The sequence below is a fragment of the Bos taurus genome, chromosome 12 (genome assembly GCF_002263795.3).
Source record: "Bos taurus isolate L1 Dominette 01449 registration number 42190680 breed Hereford chromosome 12, ARS-UCD2.0, whole genome shotgun sequence".
Lineage (NCBI taxonomy): Eukaryota > Metazoa > Chordata > Mammalia > Artiodactyla > Bovidae > Bos > Bos taurus.
In genome coordinates this window covers 34331706-34352781 of record NC_037339.1, presented here as the reverse complement: position 1 = coordinate 34352781, position 21076 = coordinate 34331706, and the positions used below count along the sequence as shown (strand labels likewise).

General features: G+C 49.2%; 1 protein-coding gene across 1 annotated transcript in view; it reads right to left on the bottom strand.

The window, feature by feature from the left end:
* The window catches only part of MIPEP (mitochondrial intermediate peptidase), an 85835-nt gene that overhangs the window by 37942 nt on the left and 26817 nt on the right, over window positions 1–21076 (bottom strand). Inside the window, exons 9-15 of the mRNA XM_002691846.6 lie at window positions 20976–21036; window positions 18516–18568; window positions 17933–18086; window positions 16694–16771; window positions 15055–15259; window positions 13810–13919; window positions 1266–1340 (exon numbers count right to left, since the gene is read on the bottom strand). Of these exons, the coding sequence (XP_002691892.2) occupies window positions 1266–1340; window positions 13810–13919; window positions 15055–15259; window positions 16694–16771; window positions 17933–18086; window positions 18516–18568; window positions 20976–21036 (736 nt within the window). The remainder of the gene's footprint in view (window positions 1–1265; window positions 1341–13809; window positions 13920–15054; window positions 15260–16693; window positions 16772–17932; window positions 18087–18515; window positions 18569–20975; window positions 21037–21076) is intronic.

Here is a 21076-nt window from a genome sequence, read left to right as displayed (position 1 = left end):
GTTCTTTCTGGAAGATGGGAGATTGTACAAAATGTTGGTTTTCTCTTTTAAAAGAAAATCACTGGAACAAGTGTTGCAAAGGAGGCCAGGACACTGCCTTTTAAAAGGTTGGATGCCCATGACAAACCCATGTAAATCAAAAGACTGTTGCCAACTAATGTAAACCTTTCAAATAATTCAGAAATCCTTTTCCAAATAGATATGATACAAATAGACACTGAATAATGTACATCCATGGTTTCGTCTATAGCAACAGCATCTTCACTGAAATGTATGTTTTAAGGTCCAAAAAAACAAAGCTCATTCATTACTTTCTAGGGACTAAATTTGACACAACTATAAAACAATTCATAGTGACGACACTTTTAAGTAGGTACTGGATCATTATAAAGTGAATATTGCCTGAGATGAGAGAAGGGCATTTTGGTTGTGTTCACATAACTCTCAAGATTTGATGAAGAGGGAGAATTCTATAAACAATCTCAAAAATTACAAACACCCAAGGCATCTGGGATCACGTAGACCTGACGTCCAAACGGTTTACAGGGTGTCTCCAGTCTTTATCTGGAAACTTGCAACACTGGCTTCAAATTTTATAAAAAAACTAACACCTCTTACTTTTGAAACTTCTCATCTAAAAACAAACATTTTTGAGAAAAACACAAAGTGAGTGAATTTATGGCAGTCCAGTAGGGCTCTGTACTTTCAGAGCCATGGGCTTGGGTTCAATTCCTGGTCAGGGAACCTAGATCCCACAAGCGGCAAGGTATAGCCAACAAAAATCAATAAATCACAGTAAAAAGAGATATAGTGAACAAAGAGATCTAACTTGGTTTGCTGAAATGCACCAAGTTTTTGTTGTTTTCTTTTCTCATTTATGTATTAATCAAGGCATTTTTTTTAAAGCACACACCTCAGACAGTGTCAGCCAATAAATCTTTTCCTATTTGTGACTTTTACTAATAAAAATATGTCTGCCTGTAAAAAAAAAAAAAAAGTTCTTCTCCACTCAGGAGAAGTCACATAACTTTTCCATGCTTTGATTTTCCACTGAAATTGGGAAATAACCTTATTTGACTACCACTTCCTAAGGACGGTTGGAGGACCAAATGAGTCAAGGTCAATCAAGTTCTTTGAACTCAGATGAAAGATCTTTTGGAAGCATAATTATTGTAATAAATGGGTAGCACTGGCAAGAATTTCAAGTCGTACATTTATTCTGAATAATGACCCTGGAAAACTTCAGAACAAAGGCACACACCCACCTGAAGCTGCATGTCCGCTGCGGCACAGACCTTTTTAGATTCACAAAGACGAGACACCATATTTCTGGGCAGCGACTGAAAAAACAAAAAAATATATGCACATGAGTAAATTGCGTACTAAGTCATTACACTATGAACTTCTGAGGCAGGGAAGTTAAGAGTAACATCAAATTTAGAAAAACAACTTCATTATGGTTTAAAAATAACAACTTTGAAATATTTTTGTGGACAAGATAAAGAATGAATACACTCCACTGAATTTCAAAAAATCGTAACTGTCAAACAGACATTTGTACATGAAAATATAGGATTGTAGGGAAATAAGACATTGGCACTGATCTTTAAAAATCTAGTTAAAACCTTAGGAAAAGTTACTGCTTTTTCCGTTCCTGTGTTAGCAATGAAAGCCCGCTCAAGTGCTCCGTTGACCTTTAAGAGCATATGGAGAAGACTCTTCAGAGTCCCTTGGACTGCAAGGAGATCCAACCAGTCTATCCTATAGAAAATCAGTCCTGAATATTCATTGGAAGGACTGATGCTGAAGCTGAAGCTCCAATACTTTGGCCACCTGATGTGAAGAACTGACTCACTGGAAAAGACCCTGATGCTGGGAAAGACTGAAGGCAGGAGGAGAAGGGGACCACAGAGGATGAGATGGTTGGATGGCATCACTGACTCAATGGACATGAGTTTGAGTAAACTCTGGGAGTTGGTGATGGACAGGGAAGCCTGGCGTGCTGCAGTCCACGGGGTTGCAAAGAGTCAGACACGACTGAGTGACTGAAGTGAACTGAATGACTGACAACAGGAATCAAAGATGACAGACCCAAGGGATAAGTCCAGGCCTGTGGAGCTGGCCAGTACTGGGGCCGAACTGGCAGCCCAACAAATGACCACATAATGAACTGCATCTTTTTTAATTTTCCAACCTGCAAAAATTGCAGGGCCTGGAAACTCAGTATAATTAACGTCCCTACACAATTTAGGGCATCCTCTTGGGGCCTTTCATAAACATAAACATAAAGGGTGCTGCAGTCGTGTCCGACTCTGTACGACCCCATAGACGGCAGCCCACCAGGCTCCCCCGTCCCTGGGAGTCTCCAGGCAAGAACACTGGAGTGGGCTGCCATTTCCTTCTCCAGTGCATGAAAGTGAAAAGTGAAAGTGAAGTTGCTCAGTCGTGTCCGACTCTAGCGACCCCATGGACTGCAGCCCACCAGGCTCCTCCGTCCATGGGATTTTCCAGGCAAGAGTACCGGAGTGGGGTGCCATTGCCTTCTCCTCTTGGGGCTTAGTTAGGCCTAATCGTAGAACATTGCATATTCTCTTAGAAATAAACAAGTAATAGTTGAAGAAGTAGTTTGGTCAACTAGTCTACTTTAAAATCACCAATACTGGTGTTTATTGAAGACAGCTGCCATTTTATACAACTCTATTTATAATCTAAATTAAATTAAAAGCCCTTCTAAAGAGAAATAAATTATGTAAGAGACTTGTGGCAGGTGACTGACTGTGGCTATTGAGACAAACCACCCGTGAGTGGTAACGTGATCTGTCTGCTGGCAGGGGAGCAGGCCCCGCCCTGCGTGTGTGCGTGTGTGTGCACACTGCATCTCTACATCCATACAGGTGTCTCTCCAGGGTCCAGGGAAGGACTGGCCCACAGCAGACACTCAGGACACACCTCAGGACAGGTGAACAAACACAAGTACGGCCGTGACTGCTGCAGTGCGGGATGAAGGCTCAGCCAGCCAGGCCGCTCTCTTCTCTTTCCACTTGGCCACAAGAACAGCAAACCAGCCGAAAAAGGCAATTTTCAGGAGTGAAGACGAAGCCTGGGGGAAGCTTCAGAGTGTAACTTCAGTGCAAGGAAAGGTCCTGGGTTTTCCCAACCTAAGCCAAGAGTTTCCTCCAAACAGCATCTTAAGATGTTGAGGTTTAGTGACGTCAGACACGCGAGTGGCTTGCATCGAGAAGCTCTTGTCTCTTGACCCTTTCTTTATATCACGTGGACGGGACGGCTGCTGTACTTGGGTTTCTCCAGATTCACAAAGCTTTAATGGTCTTATTTTCATATTAAAAAACAGTGTGTGAGGAAGGACGGCATTGTCTCATTCATCAACAAACAATGGAAACTCCTGCGGGCAAGCGCGGCTTCCAGCCTGAGGGACAGAAAGTGTGTGTGTGGTTGGGGGGAGGGTGTGTGTGGAGTCCCAGCAGACCACCCGTGTGTGGACCAGAAACAGTTGGAGCCGCATGGGCTCCGGGAGGGAAACCAAGCGCAGGGCTCACGGCCCCCACGTGGAGCAGCCTGAAGGGACACAGGGCAGAGTGGGACCTGCAACACAAACCGGCGAGAGATGGACGAGAGGGCTGGGGTTAGGGCAACCCTCATCTGTTTCAATAATTCAATATGAATCCCTCGACAATTATCTTTGTCCTTTGTTATTTAAAAATAATAGTGCTGAGATCCGGCTCTGCGTGACTCCGACAGTGTCAATGCAGCCTGCTGGCAGTCAGCGCCAAGGCTGGGGTGTTCACCGAGATCCTAGGGCCCACAGGGGCCGAGTTCCGTTCAGGTAACAGCTTCCTCCAAGTGCCTGGCTCAGACATACGTTCCGGAGCCCAAGGGTGACCGCAGGGCACTCAGCCATCACAGACAGTGATGGGTCGGTTCTTGGAAACACATCCACACCCGTGTCAGAACCTGTATTTTAACCAGATCGCAGGTATTTCATGCATATTACAGTGTGAGATGCCCTTGAGAAACCCAGGTGAAGGTGAGCAAAATGAAACCATCTGGACCTCACGAGCTGAACCACCGTGGGAAGGCAGAGCCTGGGGTGATGCAGGGGCGGCTGCGCTGGGGCCGGCTGCGCTGGGGCCGGTGTCTTCCGTGGCTGCGTGTTTGTTTCCGACGGCAGGTATGGCTCTGGGTGTCCTGCTTTCTCACTTGTAAGATGAGGATTAAAAAAAAAAAGAAAACCACTGCAAAAAATGACTAAAGATTCAGTGAGTGAAAAGTGAAAGTCGCTCAGTCGTGTCCGACTCTCTGCGACCTCATGGACTAGTCCATGGGATTCTCCAGGCCAGAATACTGAAGCGGGTAGCCTTTCCCTTCTCCAGGGGATCTTCCCAACCCAGGGATCGAACCCAGGTCTCCCTCATTGCAAGCAATTCCTTACCAATGAGCTATCAGGGAAGCCCAATGATTCAGTGAGGTAACAGCTATTCCACTGATGAAAAGTATAGACTACCTGGAAGAAACTCCCTCCCTCCAGGCAGCTCGAGTGTCTTCTTAACACTGTCAAAGGGGACCAGACAGGCAGGCCTGGCGGCCTCAGGGGGATGGCCCCCTCTTCCCTCTTCAGTGTCCAGGACTGGACGACAGCATCCCAGCTGCACAGAGCCTGTGGGCCCCAGCGAGGGAAGAGGCAGCTCACTTGCACTCTAGGAATGAACAGAGCTGCACCATCTGCGCCCGCACACAGGAACAGAAATATGAAAATAATACTAGATTTCCCATTACATTCAGAAAGCACATTTTGGGGTAAGATTCTGAAATACTGTCAGAAGTGCAAGCGTGCTGGCAGACTCGGCCTGACTTGTGTCCTCTGGATGGTCCCCCGTGAGCCTGCCTTGTAAGCACGAAACCTCATAAATCTGCCAGGTATCTTTGCTCACTCGACAGCTCACCGGTCCGTCACATTACAAGTTCTGGCATCAAATTCTTACAGAGCCAAGTCATTGCGATTAAGTATCTGGCTTATTTATGAGCATTTAGAAAACATATTATGATAGAAGCTGCATAATATTCAAAGTGAAGACATCCTCTGCACAAACCCTTGTTTTCCTACCACCGACGACCCCTGGGAACACGCTGGGTCTAAAAACGCAGGCGTGTTGAGGCACGGGCACTCCCAACTGCAACAGGCCTTCAGGCGGCAGGCCGGACACTGAGGGGGCCACTGCCCAGAGTCAGCAGCCTCCACACGCAGCCGGGTCCCAGCTCCGTGCCAGGACCTTGGCATGTGTCTACGGCCAGGAAACGAGCCGATGCAGCATCTCAAGTTGCCCGCTTTGCTACACTGCCGGGGCCCAAAGAGACTGAGTCTCAGTTCCAAACCCAGAGCAAAGGGCATCACCTCTTACTTGAATTCACTGGTGTTTTCTGACAAACTGAGATGATATACGAGGAGAGGACCTTTAGAAATGCTTACACAGCGTCAGCAACGGCCCAGAGGAACAGCCGCTGCAGCCACGTGGCTCTCACAAAGTCTGCAAGTCAACACGGAACACTGTGACGTGCAAGAGTCTAGCTTCCATTTTTTCTAAAAAAAATTCCAATTATACTTTGTTTTCAGTTTGCATATATTACTAAATTTGACTAGAACTTCTGATGTGAGTAGGGAGCTATTAGTTTTTACTTTCTGTTTACTTTATATAAAAGAGCAGAGAAGTCTCAGATGAGCGCTGACTGACCTAGGCCACCTGTGCGTGGCAGTGGGGCTGGGGTCAGACCCGTCTCTGCCCTCCGGTTCAATGGTCTTGTCTAGACATACCTGAGAAGCATTAAAGCTGAAAAGAAGAAACGTTTCAAAACAACTTAACTTGCCAAAAGGAATCCAGTTCTGACTGCTCTATAATTTTTACCTTCAGTCCGTGTTCACTTCTCCTGGGAGGATGACAAGAGAAGATTTATTACAAGGCGGTGTGACTCCCTGGAAACAGATCTGAGGCAGTTTTAGCCTCGGGCTGACTCACAAACGAAGGCAACAGGCTCAGGCTCGTGATGACGCAACACTCGACAGGCCACAATGCAACACCGGACCTGTACTCTGAGCAACAGAACGCAAGGGCCTGCATTTGTGAAGCGTGCTGTACCTGCACTCAGTAACACAACACAAGGGCCTGGATTTGTGAAATGTGCTGTGTAAGAAGCACAAACCGTTTCCTACGACATGAAGAGACTTTTAACTAGGGAAAACTGGAAAAAGAAAACACCCACAATGTTATTATCCTGGCTTGAGTATTACTGGGTGACCTCTGACAAATTACCTAACCTCAGTTTCTACAAAGCATGGATAAACTATGTGCCACCTACTTCACCCATTGCTGGACAAATTAAATAAGAAAAAAACCACAAAATAATGTTAATTTCTATTATTTACTGCTTGATAAATATTTTGTGAGAAAGAAAACTAGAGCAAGAAACGTTTCAGTGCGGCTAACAGACAAAATTATGGGAAAAGTGTAGCTTCTCTTGAATTGACAACATCTCTGGTGATCAGGTATATGGCTGGAGGTTACAAAGCCACCAGAAAAGAAAGAAGACACTCTAAGACAAGAAGCAGTATGAAGATCAAGAGGCTAACACCTGAGGAAGAAAGGAATGGCTCAACTCTATGCGTCCAACAAAATATTCCCCAATAGAGCAAAAGTCAATGAAATTACTTGTAGGGCACTGACACTACTCTGTGTACACCGTAACGCCGGACACACGTCATTATACATTTGTCCAGACCCACAGAACAGACACCGTGGACTCGGGGAGACAGTGACGTGCCTGGGTAATCATCCCACCTCTCCACGCCCCTTACCGCATGGGGATGCTGACCACCATGGGGAGGCTGTGCCTGAGTCGGGACAGGGGTGGCAAGTCTGTACACTTTCCCCTCAATTTTGCTGTGAACCTAAAATTGCTTTAAATAAAGTCTCAATAGTTAAAAATAAAAGAGATAAAACCAAGAGGAAAAATGATATAAGCTGCATCCTAGTGGAAGCCTTCCTTCCATCTCTCAGTCTTTTGCTAGGTCACAGAAGTTAGCCATCAAAAATCTAAACAGCACAACTGAAAGGAGAACTTAACAGAAGGGCACGAAACCCCAAGCTCAACAGTTAGAAAATACACAGTGTCCTCAAGCACAAACAAAACATTTCAGAAATGGATGACACACTGGGCCATAAAGTATCAATAAAATGTAAAAATCAATACCAGTTGCACTAATTGGATATCAATAATAAAAAGACTGGGCTTCCCAGGTAGCTCAGTGGTGAAGAACTTGCCTGCCAATGCAGGAAACACAAAGATGTGGGTTTGATCCCTGGGTCGGGAAGATGCCCTGGAGAAGGAAATGCCAGCCCACTCCAGCATTCCTGCCTGGACAATCCCAGACAGAAGAGCCTGGCGGGCTGCAGTCCGTGGGGTCACAAAGAGTTGGACAAAACTGAGCACAGACACAATGACAAAAAAAAAAAAAAAAAAAAAAACCTCCTCTGCAAAGATTTAAAAAATTTAAACTACACTTTGAAACAACCAAAAGAGGAAATTACAGTGGAAACAAGCAACATTTGAAATATTTTGTATGAAAATCATGGCATGCAGCCAAAATACTGCGTCAGTTCAGTTCAGTTCAGTCGCTCAGTCGTGTCCGACTCTTTGTAACCCCATGAATCGCAGCACGCCAGGCCTCCCTGTCCATTACCAACTCCCAGAGTTCACCCAGACTCATGTCTATCGAGTCAGTGATGCCATCCAGCCATCTCATCACATAGTTTAAATTTACAGCATTAAAGTGTAAACGCATGTCAGATAAAATCGAAACCTAGTCAGCTAAGTGTCCACCTTAAGAAACTGGGGGAAGAAGGGAGAGAATAATCATAAAAACAGAAACAGTAACTGAAGCAAACAAGACAGGGAGCGTAAACAAGGCGACTGTGAGCTCTCGGCAACGACTCCTGATACCAACAATGACACCAACCTTCTGCAAGATTAACAGAGAAGAAAACGAGAGGAGAGTATTAGGAATGAGGCAGACAGAAGCGCAGGACCTGAAGCATGAAAGAGGCTGTAAATAACTTTATGCCAATAAACTCGAAAACTTGGGTTAACAGACACATTTCTGGAAAATTACAAGTTAGCAAAGTTTACTTCGGAATTAAAGAAGGCCAAAGAGTCCTGTGACTATGAAGGAAATCAGTTATTTAAATCTTCCCACAGAGAAAATGACAGACCCTGAACAGTTTTATAGATGAATTCTGACCAAGTTTCACGAAACAGATTATTACTATTTCATAAAAGTGCCCGTAAGGAGGAGGAGGAGCTCTGCAGCCCGTCTTATGAAACGGGATCTACTTAATGCCCACACCATGAGAGTGAGAAGACCCAGAAAACCACAAGCCAATCCCTCACCAGACGCAGAAGATCCTCCAAACACAAAATACAAGCAAACCAAGCCAGTGCTGTGTTACAAGAAACAAGTAACAGTAAGTTAGGACCAGCATCATCTAGTCCTGGCGTGTGTGTTACAATAAATAAGCTAGAACCAATGTCGCCCAGTCCTGGCATGTGAAGGGGGCCTAGCATTAATACCAACATTCATGACATACCTAGATAAACAGAAAAGAACCACCCAAAAGAGGCAGAAAAATGCACTAACTGTTGGGCTTCCCTCATGGCTCAGTGGTAGAGAACCCGCCTGCCAAGGCAGGAGATGCAGATTCGAGCCCTGATCCAGGAAGATCCCATATGCCACGGAGCAAATAAGCCTGCAGGCCACAACTACTGAGCCTGCGCTCCAGAGCCCGGGAACCACAACTCCTGAGCCCATGCACCTGGAGCCTGAGTTCCACAGCAAGAGAAGCCAGCACAGTGAGAAGCCCCCGCACTGCAACTAGAGAGGAGTGGAGCCCCCCTCGCCACAACCAGAGAAAAGCCTGCACAGCAACGAAAACCCAGCACAGCCAAAAATAAGCGAACAAAATTATTTCTTAAAAAAGGTTCCACCAGGAAAGGCAAAGCAAAAAAAAACAAAAAACTTTCAGAGGCATCTCCTTTCCGATCCTTTCCAAGAAGAATCCACTGAACTGAAATCAGCTTTGCCTGTTTTCCCTCTACTGCTCCAGGTTATACTTTTTCTGAGACAATACAGGGCAGTTCTATCCTGTTCCTCTACATGGTGTCCTTCAAATATTGTAGGACAGACTGCAACTTCTTCTTCTGGTCTAAAACCTGATTCTTACATATTTCCTAAGAGGAAAGTTCTCAATTTTACACGAAGTGGCAGCCTCTTCTCAGGGTGCTTTCTAGGTCCCGTATGTTCCTGTCACCCCACGAGGAAAAGAAGAGCCCCCGGAGCCTGAGATGCACTGAGGGGTACTGGGGGGAAGGGGACCAGACAGAGGGGTCAGGGAGGGGCAGGCCCTGCAGAGGGGCGGTGCGCTGCTGGGCTGCAGGGACAAGGACCCAGCTGCCCTCACTCCGGCTCCTGGCACAGAGCGTGTAAACCCTGGGGACTACCGAGGGGAGTGAGTGGGCATCTGGGATTCACAACGAGCCCCTTCACCTGCGGGGCAGCGAGGCTATGCTCACGACGACCAGACTGCACCGTGACACCAGCGGCTCCAGCCTGACTAGCACTGACCTCTGGCTTCACGATTATTCCAAGACCCAGCCTCAAGAGCAGGAGGAGCCCCGCTTCTCCTACCAGTCAAGGCATCAGAGTAACTGCAGCTTGTTGTGCCTGAGTGTGAGCAGAAAACTAACACTGTCAGTAGGGAGAAGCTCCAGCCCCATCTCCACTCCAAGAGGATGACGCCCTGGTTCAGTGTGAGACGTTATGGAAGACGGACCCCGGCCCTGATCCTGCAGAAACGCCGGTGCACAGGGGCCTGTAGGCAGTTCCCCACAGGCAGCCCTTGTAGCACGGCTCTCCGCAGGGACCTCACACCCTGTCCCCGAAGCAAAGCTACCCTGTAGCTCACCTCCAGCCCCAGCGCACCTTTCCAATCTTTGGTTTACACAATGCCTCCCATAACCTGCTGCTTCTTTCCTTAAAGAAGAGGAAATGAAGAACAAGGAATCGACAGACGACCAGATCACTTTCCCTTCAGGAGCCTCGCGAGCAAAGACTGTGTAAACAGTCTAAAGAGAGACTGAGAGGAGTCCACCAGTCTGCACACGGGGGCGGAAGCAGGGCTGGCTTTGACTCTGACCCCTACCTCAAAGATTAACTGAGATCACTCCCCTCCCTCCCTTCAGAAACCCTCACCGCTGAGCAGACTCTCTGAAGGGGATTCTGGGACAGGAGTCCACCTTCCCCCAGGCTGCTGCCTCCTGATTAAAGCAACCTTCCATTCCCACCAGCACTTGTCTCTGAGTGGCGAGCAGCCAAAACAACTGCAGCCAAAAGATGGAAGCAACATAGGTGTCCATCAGCAGAAGAAAGGCTGAACATCTTGGTTCACCCACACAAAGATGGCAACCCAGCCTTAAAAGGAAAGCTGTTGTGAGCAGGCCACCGCTGGGATGAACCCTGAGACACTGTGCTAAATGAGATAAACTACAAGAGACAAATGCTGCATGATCCACTTCAGTGAGGTCCCCAGAAGAGTCGGACTCCGGGAGACAGAGCAGATTGGCGGCTGACAGGGCTGGGGAAGGGAGAAGAGACTCGGTGTCTGATGCGCACAGCCCCAGCTCTGCAGGATGGACAGCATCAGGCGGGGGTGGTGGTTGGTGGCAAGAGGGGAGCATGGTGCCTGGGCGCACTGACCCCAAAACATTGCTGACACGCAGTTAACCTGGCGTGTTTTACCTCCTGTGCATTTTGCCAGGATGGAAAGGAGCTGTGTGTGGAGACGTCTAAGGGAGGACAGAGCCATGCTTCCAGACAAGCAGGCCATTCACAGTTAACCTTGCGCTCGATGGCAGCACCTGGAAGGGGTCAGGCTCCAGGCCACAGCCCACAAGCACAGAGAGGAAAGACACACCCCAGCTCCTCGGACACCACGGGCCCTGCAACACAGCCCACGGGCACCAAGATCGAAGGAGCTTCCTCCCGATCGCCAAGCCGCATTGGGTTCATCACGTGTAAAAACCTGGACCCTTTCATATGAGCTGCCACCAAATCTGTATTTCTGCGCTACTGGTTTTAAGATTAATTTGCAACAAGCCCTGCTGCACCCCTGACACTGTCAAGACAGTCTGAACCTTGAATGAGCAGCCCTGGGGTTTGCTTCCTCTGGCAGCTGTGAGCCACCCGTGGACCTGAGAGGCATACTTCTAATTCCTCGACCACAGGAACCTGCTGGCTCTGGGATGCTGAGTTCAGATAAAAGACTGGGAGGGGTTGATAAGTCATGGAGACATTACCCCGACTCTGAGAGCCTCTGGATGCACCAGGCGGCCAGCGGGGAGACCAGGGGGGCAGGAAACGAAGCACAAAGATGCGCCCACAAGTGCTCTTCCGGGCCTTCATGTTATTTATCTACAGAGGCTTAGATTTGGGGGAATGAACTCTTGCCCTTGGGCGAGACCTGCCCTCGGAATGTAAATATCCAGCCACTTGGCATTTAATCAGCAATGGGAAGAGCAAGCCCCCTGTGCACCTGTGCCCCGTGCCTCTGGCGGGCTCGTCCGTCTCCATGGAATCACAGGATGGTTTCCTGTCGTGGACGCTGTGTCTGTGAGCCCTCAGCCCGCTGGGTGTCCCTCCTGAGTCTGAGCCTGGAATTAATCCAGAGCAGCTTGCTGCTTTCCTCTGGTCTCATCTCTGAAGAGGAGTTGCGGACTTCACTTCATACTCTTTTCTTGAAGTGATCTTGTTCAAAAATGGTTCTTCTGACTGAAGAATTCAAGATTAAAATAGGAACTTTTCAGAGATGGTACATCACCCTCCAAGCAGGGGTTCTAGCCCTTCTTTGTTTTCCTGACTGTTCTGGAAAGGGACAACAGTAATTGTAAACTCATTATCTGTGGTGAATTTCAGCGTTACTCTGAAGGGTCCACGCTGCTCGGCTGCAGTTGCCCTTTGTGCGTGTGTCCAGGCCTCTTACAAGCCTAAGCTCCTCAGACAGCTCCTTTCCCGCTGCCCTTGGTTTCTTAGACACCTCTGCACGGCTCTCAGGGGCCACCTCTAGTCTCCCCACCCTTCACCGGCCACCCTCACACCACTGTCCCTCAGTGTCCACCGATTCAGGCTTCAAGGAGGAGCGCAGTCAGGTCTCCGCCCCATTCCCAGCCCCGAGTGTGTAGCCGGGGTGGACGTGCTGCCGTGCGAGGGGCTACGTGCGTCTGTGTTCTTGGCTGAGTTTATATAATCCCCAGCGCAACTCTCTGCAGGCTGACGAACAGGTAGCTGACTGGATTACTAATCCTTCTATCTTGTCCTTTTAACAAACTCAAATAGAGTATGATAGAGAGTAACTCAGAGTAGCTCTCCAGAACTCAGCCATTACCCTACACTGACAATAACAGACACAACAAAGTCCAAAGAATAGAAACGGCCAACTCACATCATGCATCCAGAGATTTAACTGGAAAGAGAAGTCACAAAGGTGGCTTGGACCCTTTTACCGATTCCGCCCAGTCCTTCAATTTCTTTTGTGTTTGGCACAATTCTAAATGCTGAGGATTCTACAAATAAAGATCTATAGCAAATTTTAAATGAAAAAAAAAAATTTGGATTTGAGAGGCTCTCCTGTGAGCATAGATGCTTAGTTTTGCTATGTAAAGATTTCCTACAAACAACTGAGTTCTAAATCCAATGGACTTATCGTCTTTTTTCTAATTCATTTCATTGCTTTAACTGTATTACCTGTTATATAATATATAAAGTGCAACAGATACATTTTAAAAAGTTAAATAAATAAATGCTGAGGATTCAAAGATGAACGTGACTGTACCTGGGCACTCAGGGAGGTGCAGACTGAGGGGACACAGCACCTAACAAAGCAGCACGCCATCAAAGCCCTGAGAGGACGGGGGCACGTGGACAGGAAACACGCGATGCTGACCGCCAGCTCAGAGCTAATTCACCACAAAGCACGGCTCCCTTAGCCCTCCTCTACAGAAGTAAAATCTCTAACACGATAAGGTGCTAGTTAAACCCATCCCTGGTAGCTCAATGGAAGCAATCCACCTGCCAACGCAGGAGATGCAGGAAAGGCAAGTTCTATCCCTGGGTGGGGAAGATCCCCTGGAGAAGGAAACGGCAACCCACTCCTGTATTCTTGCCTGGAGAACCCCATGGACAGAGGAGTCTGGTGGGCTACCGTCCAGGGGGTAGCAAGAGTTGGACACGACCGAGCGACTAGACGACAACAACTAGAACCTAAGGGATTTTCAGACTTGGCCTCATACAGACGCTAACTAAACGTTATAGGGAAATATGACATCACAGTTTACGAAACAACAGATTCAGACCGAGAAACAAACGTTCAGAAGCAGAAAGGGCAGGAAGAGCAGAAGTTCTCCGAGGTAGCACTGAGGCTCCAGGGACGGCCTGTCCCCTGTGGAGACAGGACGCAGTGCTTCCGAGGGGGATGGTGTGTGGACCAGACACAACACTGCTGGCACATGACAAGGGCAGCTGCCTGTCCCCCTCACGGCACAACAGCGACAAATGAAGGGAGCGAGTCAGGAAACAGGAGGAGGAGTCTGGTTTGGAGAATATTCTGAAGAGGCAGCAAGCGTTCGGTGCTGGCCGGCGGGTCCGAGGAGCCGCCCCTACCACGCCCAAGGACACACACGCGTCAGCCCTACCTGGCCCGTCTGATAGTGTCGGGCAAACTGGTGAACCACCCGGTAATCGTTGGCAAAATACTCCATCAGGATAGACGGGACCTCGGCGAAGTCCGTGGGGCACCTGGTCCCTGGAAGGGGCGAGAGGAGAGGTCGGCAGGAATCGTGGCAGCATGTCAGTGTCACCATAGGCGCTCATTTACATTTTTATGTGTACTTCTGATGAACTACGATAGTCTTTAATTCATTAAATCAATATTTTACTTCTATAAAATTGCACACATTTGCAGGAAAGTTTGTACTCATCTCATACATTTTCCCATGTATCAGAAGCAAAACAAAATATTTGCACAGCTGGGTAAAGCACTTGTAAAGCAACGGCTCACACCCTCTACAAACAAAACTGTCTTCAGCTCCACCGGGCTACACCTGGCACACAAATTACAACATTCTTACAATGAACACATTCTAATTTAACGCACTGAATTCCATCACTAAAAGCCAGTATCCCTCATTCCTTTTAAAAGTATTTTATCTACTATTTCTGGAACAAAGTCAACCCTCAATATAGAAAGGCAACATTTCAAACTCAAAATTACTTAAAGTAACAAGTCCTATAAGAACGTGTTGGTGGCACTTTATGATTCTGTCCAGACCATCTGCAGTCTTTTCAAAATATCTCCTCCTCCCCAAATACTGTGTGTGTAAAGTTAGCTGCTGAATACTAAGAACCACACCTGCCCAGGTGGTGCAGGGCTGGCCCGTCTGATGACAAGCTTAGAGAAGATGACGAGGAGGGGGGCTGTCATCAGCAAGAAAACCACAGCTTTATGCAGGGGACGCAGAAGAGAGACAGTAAGGGCCTGGCCATGCCTTTCAAGATGCCCTGAAGTTTTCTGACTGGTTTTGGATAAAAAGAGGCCGTGTACATTCACTTGTTCGCTTGCTAAGCCTGTGCTGGAGCTGAGAAGGCGTGCTTATTCACACACACAGCCACTGACATAAATTCCACATAAAACACAGCAGAATGTAAAATGGTACAAACTGGAGAGACAGGCACTCATACAGCCTTGGTGAGAACTGTCGTCATGGACGGAAAAAATGTATGAGGGTTGGGTCAGATCACAGGTGGAAGGACAAGATGAAGCCACCTGATCAATGACCACAGGGTTTCTAAACAAAAGGCTTTTTTCCAACTAAGATGAAAAGCGTGTATTTAAAGAACTGCAATGGACGAAGTCCTGTACTGAGTGAGCTCCTGCTCACCAGTGACGTGCTGGTATCGAGTCCGTCCCAGCATCGAGTGCATGGCATGTCCCATCTCATGGAAAAGGTTCTCCATCATCCCAGGAGTCAATAGCGTGGGCAGGTTTCTTGAGGAATGGGGCAGGTTCAGCATGAGGACCACCACGGGGAGCTGGTAGTCCCCGTCTTCCTTTAAACGACCTCCTCGGATGGTGAAGTGGCAATCCTTTAAGAAAACGAGACCAGTGAAGAAATGATCAGAAGCTAAAAGGTAAGCAAGTCTTAATGAATGCAAAGTCCTATCAAAATGAGTGAGTACAAGTGTCACCTTAATTCTATTCTTTTATTTATACTTTTTCCCCAACACTTTCTCCTTTGCTGAAATGTTACTTTCTTAAAAACACCGATAATACTCTGAGCTCCTGTTGACAGAGTCATTCATTCACTCCAAAGACGTGCTGAGCTGACGTTCCAGGAGCTGAAAACATGGTCACCACTGAGCTCAGACGCTCGAGATGCTCAGGGCAGGGAGAAAGGCAGCCACGGCGGGGAGGGACGCTGGTGTTAATGAGCCCCTTCTGTGGCTGGCGATGAGACAGGCCACACACCCCACCACCGTCTCCATCGCCTGAAGAGACGAGCTCTCAACTGTCACAAAGCACGGAACCTGAGTCACTTTCTCAGTCCACATACAAAAGTTGATCATTTCTTCTCACATAAGCCTACGAGGTAGGTATTTCATTTCTCAGATGAGAAAACAAACCGAGTCTTGGAAACACTAAGTCGTGTGTCCAGGGACACACAGCTAGGGCCATGGCACCTCAAACCTGAACCCAGGTCACGAACCTGGACTCTCCAGCCTTTCAAGCACAGTGAAGGAACAGTGGATGCAGCGGTCAATGGCCCTGACTCTGGTCCTGCCATGCAGACCTGCTGGCCACGTCTCCTGAGAACTGGTTACCTCCACCAGCCTCCCCTCCACCGTGTCAAACGCCAGAGAGTTAACTAGCGTCTGTTATAACCTCTGTGGAAACTATGGATCACTATTAAATACAATGTACCATTATTTCTGTTATAACTTTATAATCTGAATTCTTTACAGTTCCAATCCAATTGCCCAAAACTGCTGAAGCTGACTGATCTGGAAACCTGGCCTGCGGTTTCACACAAGGAGTGAACTGGTGGTTGACAAGGTCCCTCAGAGACACACCTTGTGCAGTGTTAGAGCAAGCCCGTGCTGCGTACGGACAGCTCCAACCCCCGCACCTCTGACTGTGTGACTCTAGGCAAGTAACCTCAGCTCTCTGGCCTCAGTGTCTTCATCTCATCAGGACTGAGTTCAAAAGGCTGAGGGAAACTTTGAAAGCGGTGCATGAGAAGGGCTCAGGCGCTGGCAGGCACACAGACAGGCTCCTAAAACAGCACTCACCACTACAATCATTGCTACCGCAACCCAGATGAAAACAGCAGATACACATTTCTGTAACTACCTCATAACTTCTGCCGTCTTTAAATTCTACCCCATTTCAAACGTACACATTTAGTCACCACTGTTAATGTCTTTTAAATATCAGTAACTACAAAAATGAGAGGTAAAGTTAACATTAATACACATTAGCTACTGATCACTCTAGAGACTGGTTTGTAAATAAAGCATCACCTGGTGTGGTTTGTCTGCTCGCTGAAAAAAGTCACAGTAAATGTATCCCAGCAGTCCTTCTGATTCATGAACCACGGCCTAGAAAAAAAAGGTTGATTTACTGGTGAATGAAGCCATCACAACTTCCAAAAGTAGAAACATATTCCAAACACCAGAACCTGCACTCAGAACACCAACAGCCACCAATGCAGACATTTTATGACTTTCTGCTTCCAAGGTCACCTCAAGGTGGGTCCACCGTGCCTTCAGCCTCTTCTGCTGTGTCTCTGGGGTGACTGGCGAACTCTGATGGGAGAGGAACCCTCCCAACAAGCCCTGGGTCCTGACCGCAGCCCCCATGCCATGGCTCTTCCCTGGGCCTGAGCCAGCCCAGGACGAAAGCACAGTGACCCCTCCCGCAGTCAGGAGGTGAGGACGCTCGCACACCAACCACGGCAGCGTGGGCTCAGGGAGCGACGCCTCCTCCTGGGTCAGCCCCGCGAGGCACAGCTCAAGGAGAGCGGGTCTCCATCCACCTCTGCATAAGCGGGGCCTCTACCAGACAGAACCTCAATTACTGGGGACTCCAGCACTCCATGAAGCATCCACTTGGTGCCAGGAACTGCTCAAGGCATTGGGGAAAGCTGCCCATGCAGGGGGCTCCCTCCTGAACGAGCCCCTCCATCGTCTGCACTGGGTCCTGGCCCTCTCCTGTTACACTTTCTCCCTTCGTGGCATCGCTGCAGGTTATCCATCCGTGTGACGCACAGGAGACTGCTGGCTGCTCGGTAACTAAGCTTAATCTACAATCACCAAACACAGCCAGGCAACGAGCAGACATCCACGCTTCTTAGAAAACGGTGATGAGAGTACGCTGCGCTAAGCCAGAGCACTAAGCCTGAGGGCCGCAAACCCTCGAACCCCACCAGGAAAAGCAACACCGGCAGCTCACACAAAGTGGGCCCTGATGGGACAGCCCCAGGCTCGGAGTGACTGTCCAGGACTCACACCAGCACACGGGCCACAGCCCAGCCGCCGATGCACACGTGGGTTCAACCTTCTATCCAACTCCTCAGAAAAGTATTTTGTCTCAGAGAAAGAACTCTGCTGCTACGTGTTTACCCTACTTTCCTGCAACAGTGGATTCTAGAGAACAGTGTTTTCACAGTGTCCTGAACCAGAGCAGCAGTCTGGATTAAAGCGCTGTGGACAGGGTCCCAGGCCCCGCAGATGGGAGCACACTCTGCCCCGGGCACTCACCAGTTTGCGGACGTCCTCACTCCACACCTCGCCCTTCACGGGCTGCTCCCCGTACAGCGAGACCCCCAGCAGCCTGTTGAACAGGAGGCTCAGACCCTCCATGCAGGCGCCCAGGGAGAAGAACGGGCAGTAGAGACCAGGCTCGATGTTGAACCTGCCGAGGAGAAGCAGCCACGTTTCTGTGAGCTTCAGCTTCTAGAGGGGAGTGAAGCTCACTCTTCATTTATAAACCAGGAGTCAAGGAAGGATTGAATCATGAAGTGGGTCTCTACTCTGGAAGAGGGTTTTCAGGCCTGTTTTTCTTCAGAAGAGCAGCGACTGATCACTATGGTAGTGAGGGAGACACCAGGGGTAGAGGCAGATGGGGAGACACTCACGGGGTCTACAGAGGGAAACCACAGAAGCCCAGGGACAGGCTACGGGGGATAGGCCTAAGAGCGCAGCTTCCGGACCAGGAGTGACCGCCGAGCAGGCGCTGGCCGCGTGGGTGCCAAGTGAAAGCACAGCTGCCCAGTTAGTGGGCAGATGCTCAAGACACATCGATCCTGCCTTCTCACACGGGAGCACTTCTCCAGACACGCACCTCTCAGCCCGAATCAGTCCGCTGTAGTACGGGGGGTCCCAGGGCATCAATTCCTGCAGCAGAGACACTCACCGTTAGGAAAGCTGGGATGATTTCAGTTTTCATCAATAATGCAGCCATTTTATAAAATGTAATCTGTTACTGTATCAGGAAAGTTTTATAAAAACCCTAGGAACTCATCATCTGGCAAGAATTTCATTCCTTACTCTCTACTCTGCCTTTCCTGTAATCAATGAGCTGAGAGGCAGAAATCAGCTATACTTGCAGAATTGGGGGAAAAGGCAGACAAATGTCATTCTAAAATGTGAACTTCTAAAAGTCGACATTAATAGATGAAACTAGCCACGTTGAAATCTACCCCAGATGTGGCCCATATGTTAATCCATAGGACAGTGCAGGGAGGTCGGGGAACTAAAAGCATGACTAGGGCCCTTTCTGGACCTACACAGGAAGCTTAGCGTGGATCCCAGGAATGAAAGCAGCAGTTCAGACCAAGCCGCGGCAGAATTCCTGAACTTGGCAAAGAAGACATGTCATCAAGAAGCACTTGAACAATCGTTCCTGATGCCGGCTGCAGAGCGGTAACAGAGCTGGGAACTCTGCAGGGGCCATCCTCCCCTGGGGGGCAGGCTGGCAGGTGACAGAGGGCAGCAGCCGGGCCGGACGCAGTCAGCCTGGCTCAGGTGCACAGTCCATGTGTGCTGGCCCCCAGTGCGTCCCCACCTTCCATCTGCCCTCACACACCCCTGAGCCCAGCCCCTGTGAGCCAGGCCTGGCCTGCGCCGGCCTCTCGTGCTCCTCTCTGCCTGGGCTTCGTCCCTGGCTGTCGCGGGCCTCTCGCTTCTCCCAGGGCTGCTCTGTGCCATCTCCCTGGAGGGGTCACCACTGCCCAGGCCTTACAAGACGGCCCCTCCACCCGCCTGCCTGCACTGTTCCCTCTCGAGCCCCAACCCGGGCAGGGCCGTGCAGGCAGACTCTTGCTGTCTTCACTCTCGCTCCACCCCAGGTGTAAGCTTCGGGAAGGCAGGCTGTGTTTCCCTTTTCCTACAGTGTCCCAGCCCCGAGCTCTGCCTGCTGTGCAGCAGTCCCTCATGAACTGTCCTCTGAGTCACTCAACAGCACCTCCTGGAGAGTATACTGCTTAGAAACACAACTCCAGGCTCTGAGCAGAGCTCTACGAACAGGGAGTCCGTTCTTAAGAACGGGGTCCGAAAGGTTCAGTTTAGACACCATCTCCTCTCCTGACCCAGACGCATAGCATCTGCTGGCCCACAGATGTCAGTCAGTCAGTTCAGTCGCTCAGTTGTGTCCGACTCTTTGTGATCCCATGGACTGCAGCATGCCAAGCCTCCCTGTCCATCACCAACTCCCGGAGCCTACTCAAACTCATGTCCATTGAGTCGGTGATGCCATCCAACCATCTCATCCTCTGTCATCTCGTCCCCTTCTCCTCCCGCCCTCAATTTTTCCCAGCATCAGGGCCTTTTCAAATAAGTCAGCTCTTTGGATTAGCTGGCCAAAGTATTGGAGCCACAGATGTCAGCCACAGTTTAAAAGTAAAGAACAACACTGTAAACCAGCTACTGCTGCTGCTAAGTCGCTTCAGTCGTGTCCGACTCTGTGCGACCCCATAGATGGAAGCCCACCAGGCTCCCCTGTCCCTGGGATTCTCCAGGCAAGAACACTGGAGTGGGTTGCCATTTCTGTAAATCAGCTACACTTCAGTAAAAAATAAAAATAAAATAAATGAAGGGAAAGCAAAGCAGCAAGTGAATGAGAGGAGCACAGGGGCACTGCAGGCCTTGGTGGGGGCAGAAGACAATGGCTGGGGCCCCAGGGCAGCGGAAGACAAAGGGCCCGCAGGTCAAGCAGAGTGTGGGGGGAAAGCTAGGAAATGGGAAGACAGTCTGAGAACTCTCTGAAAATGTTAAACAAAGCTGGGCAGGGGGTGGGGGGGGGGGCGGGGGGCGGGGGCAGACAAGGCCCATCAGAAAACTCCCTCCAGAGGAGCCCCAAGGCCTTCCAGCATCTAACTCAGAGCCGCGGCACCAGGAAAGCAGTTGGGATACAAGAAGGGAGCAGGGCAAGGGCCATAAAACCAGCTCCTCAGGCACACGCGTCACCTGGGAGAAGAGAGACGACCGCAGCCAGGGCCCTGGTGACAGCGCAGAGCGGGAAATGGTTCCCAGCGCCAAAAGACAGAGCCCTCAGCCAACAGACTGTTTATAATAGAAATACCTCTGGACTTTCCTGGTGATCCAACGGTGGAGAATCCGCCTGCCAACGTAGGGGATGTGGGTTCGATCCCTGACTGGGTAACGAAGATCCCACACGGCACAGAGCAACTAAGCCCGCGAGCCGCAACTGCAGAGCCCACCCCAAGGGTCCCCCGCACCGCGACTAACACCCAGGGAGACAAATAAATAGTAAAAGGAAAAGAAACTCAGCATGGCCACTTACAGAATTTTGAGGGTTTAGTTTCATTTTCATCCCTCGAATCATCTCAAAATCTTTCATAGTTCTGTAAAACAGGTTTATCATTAGTTGTGAGGACAAAATTT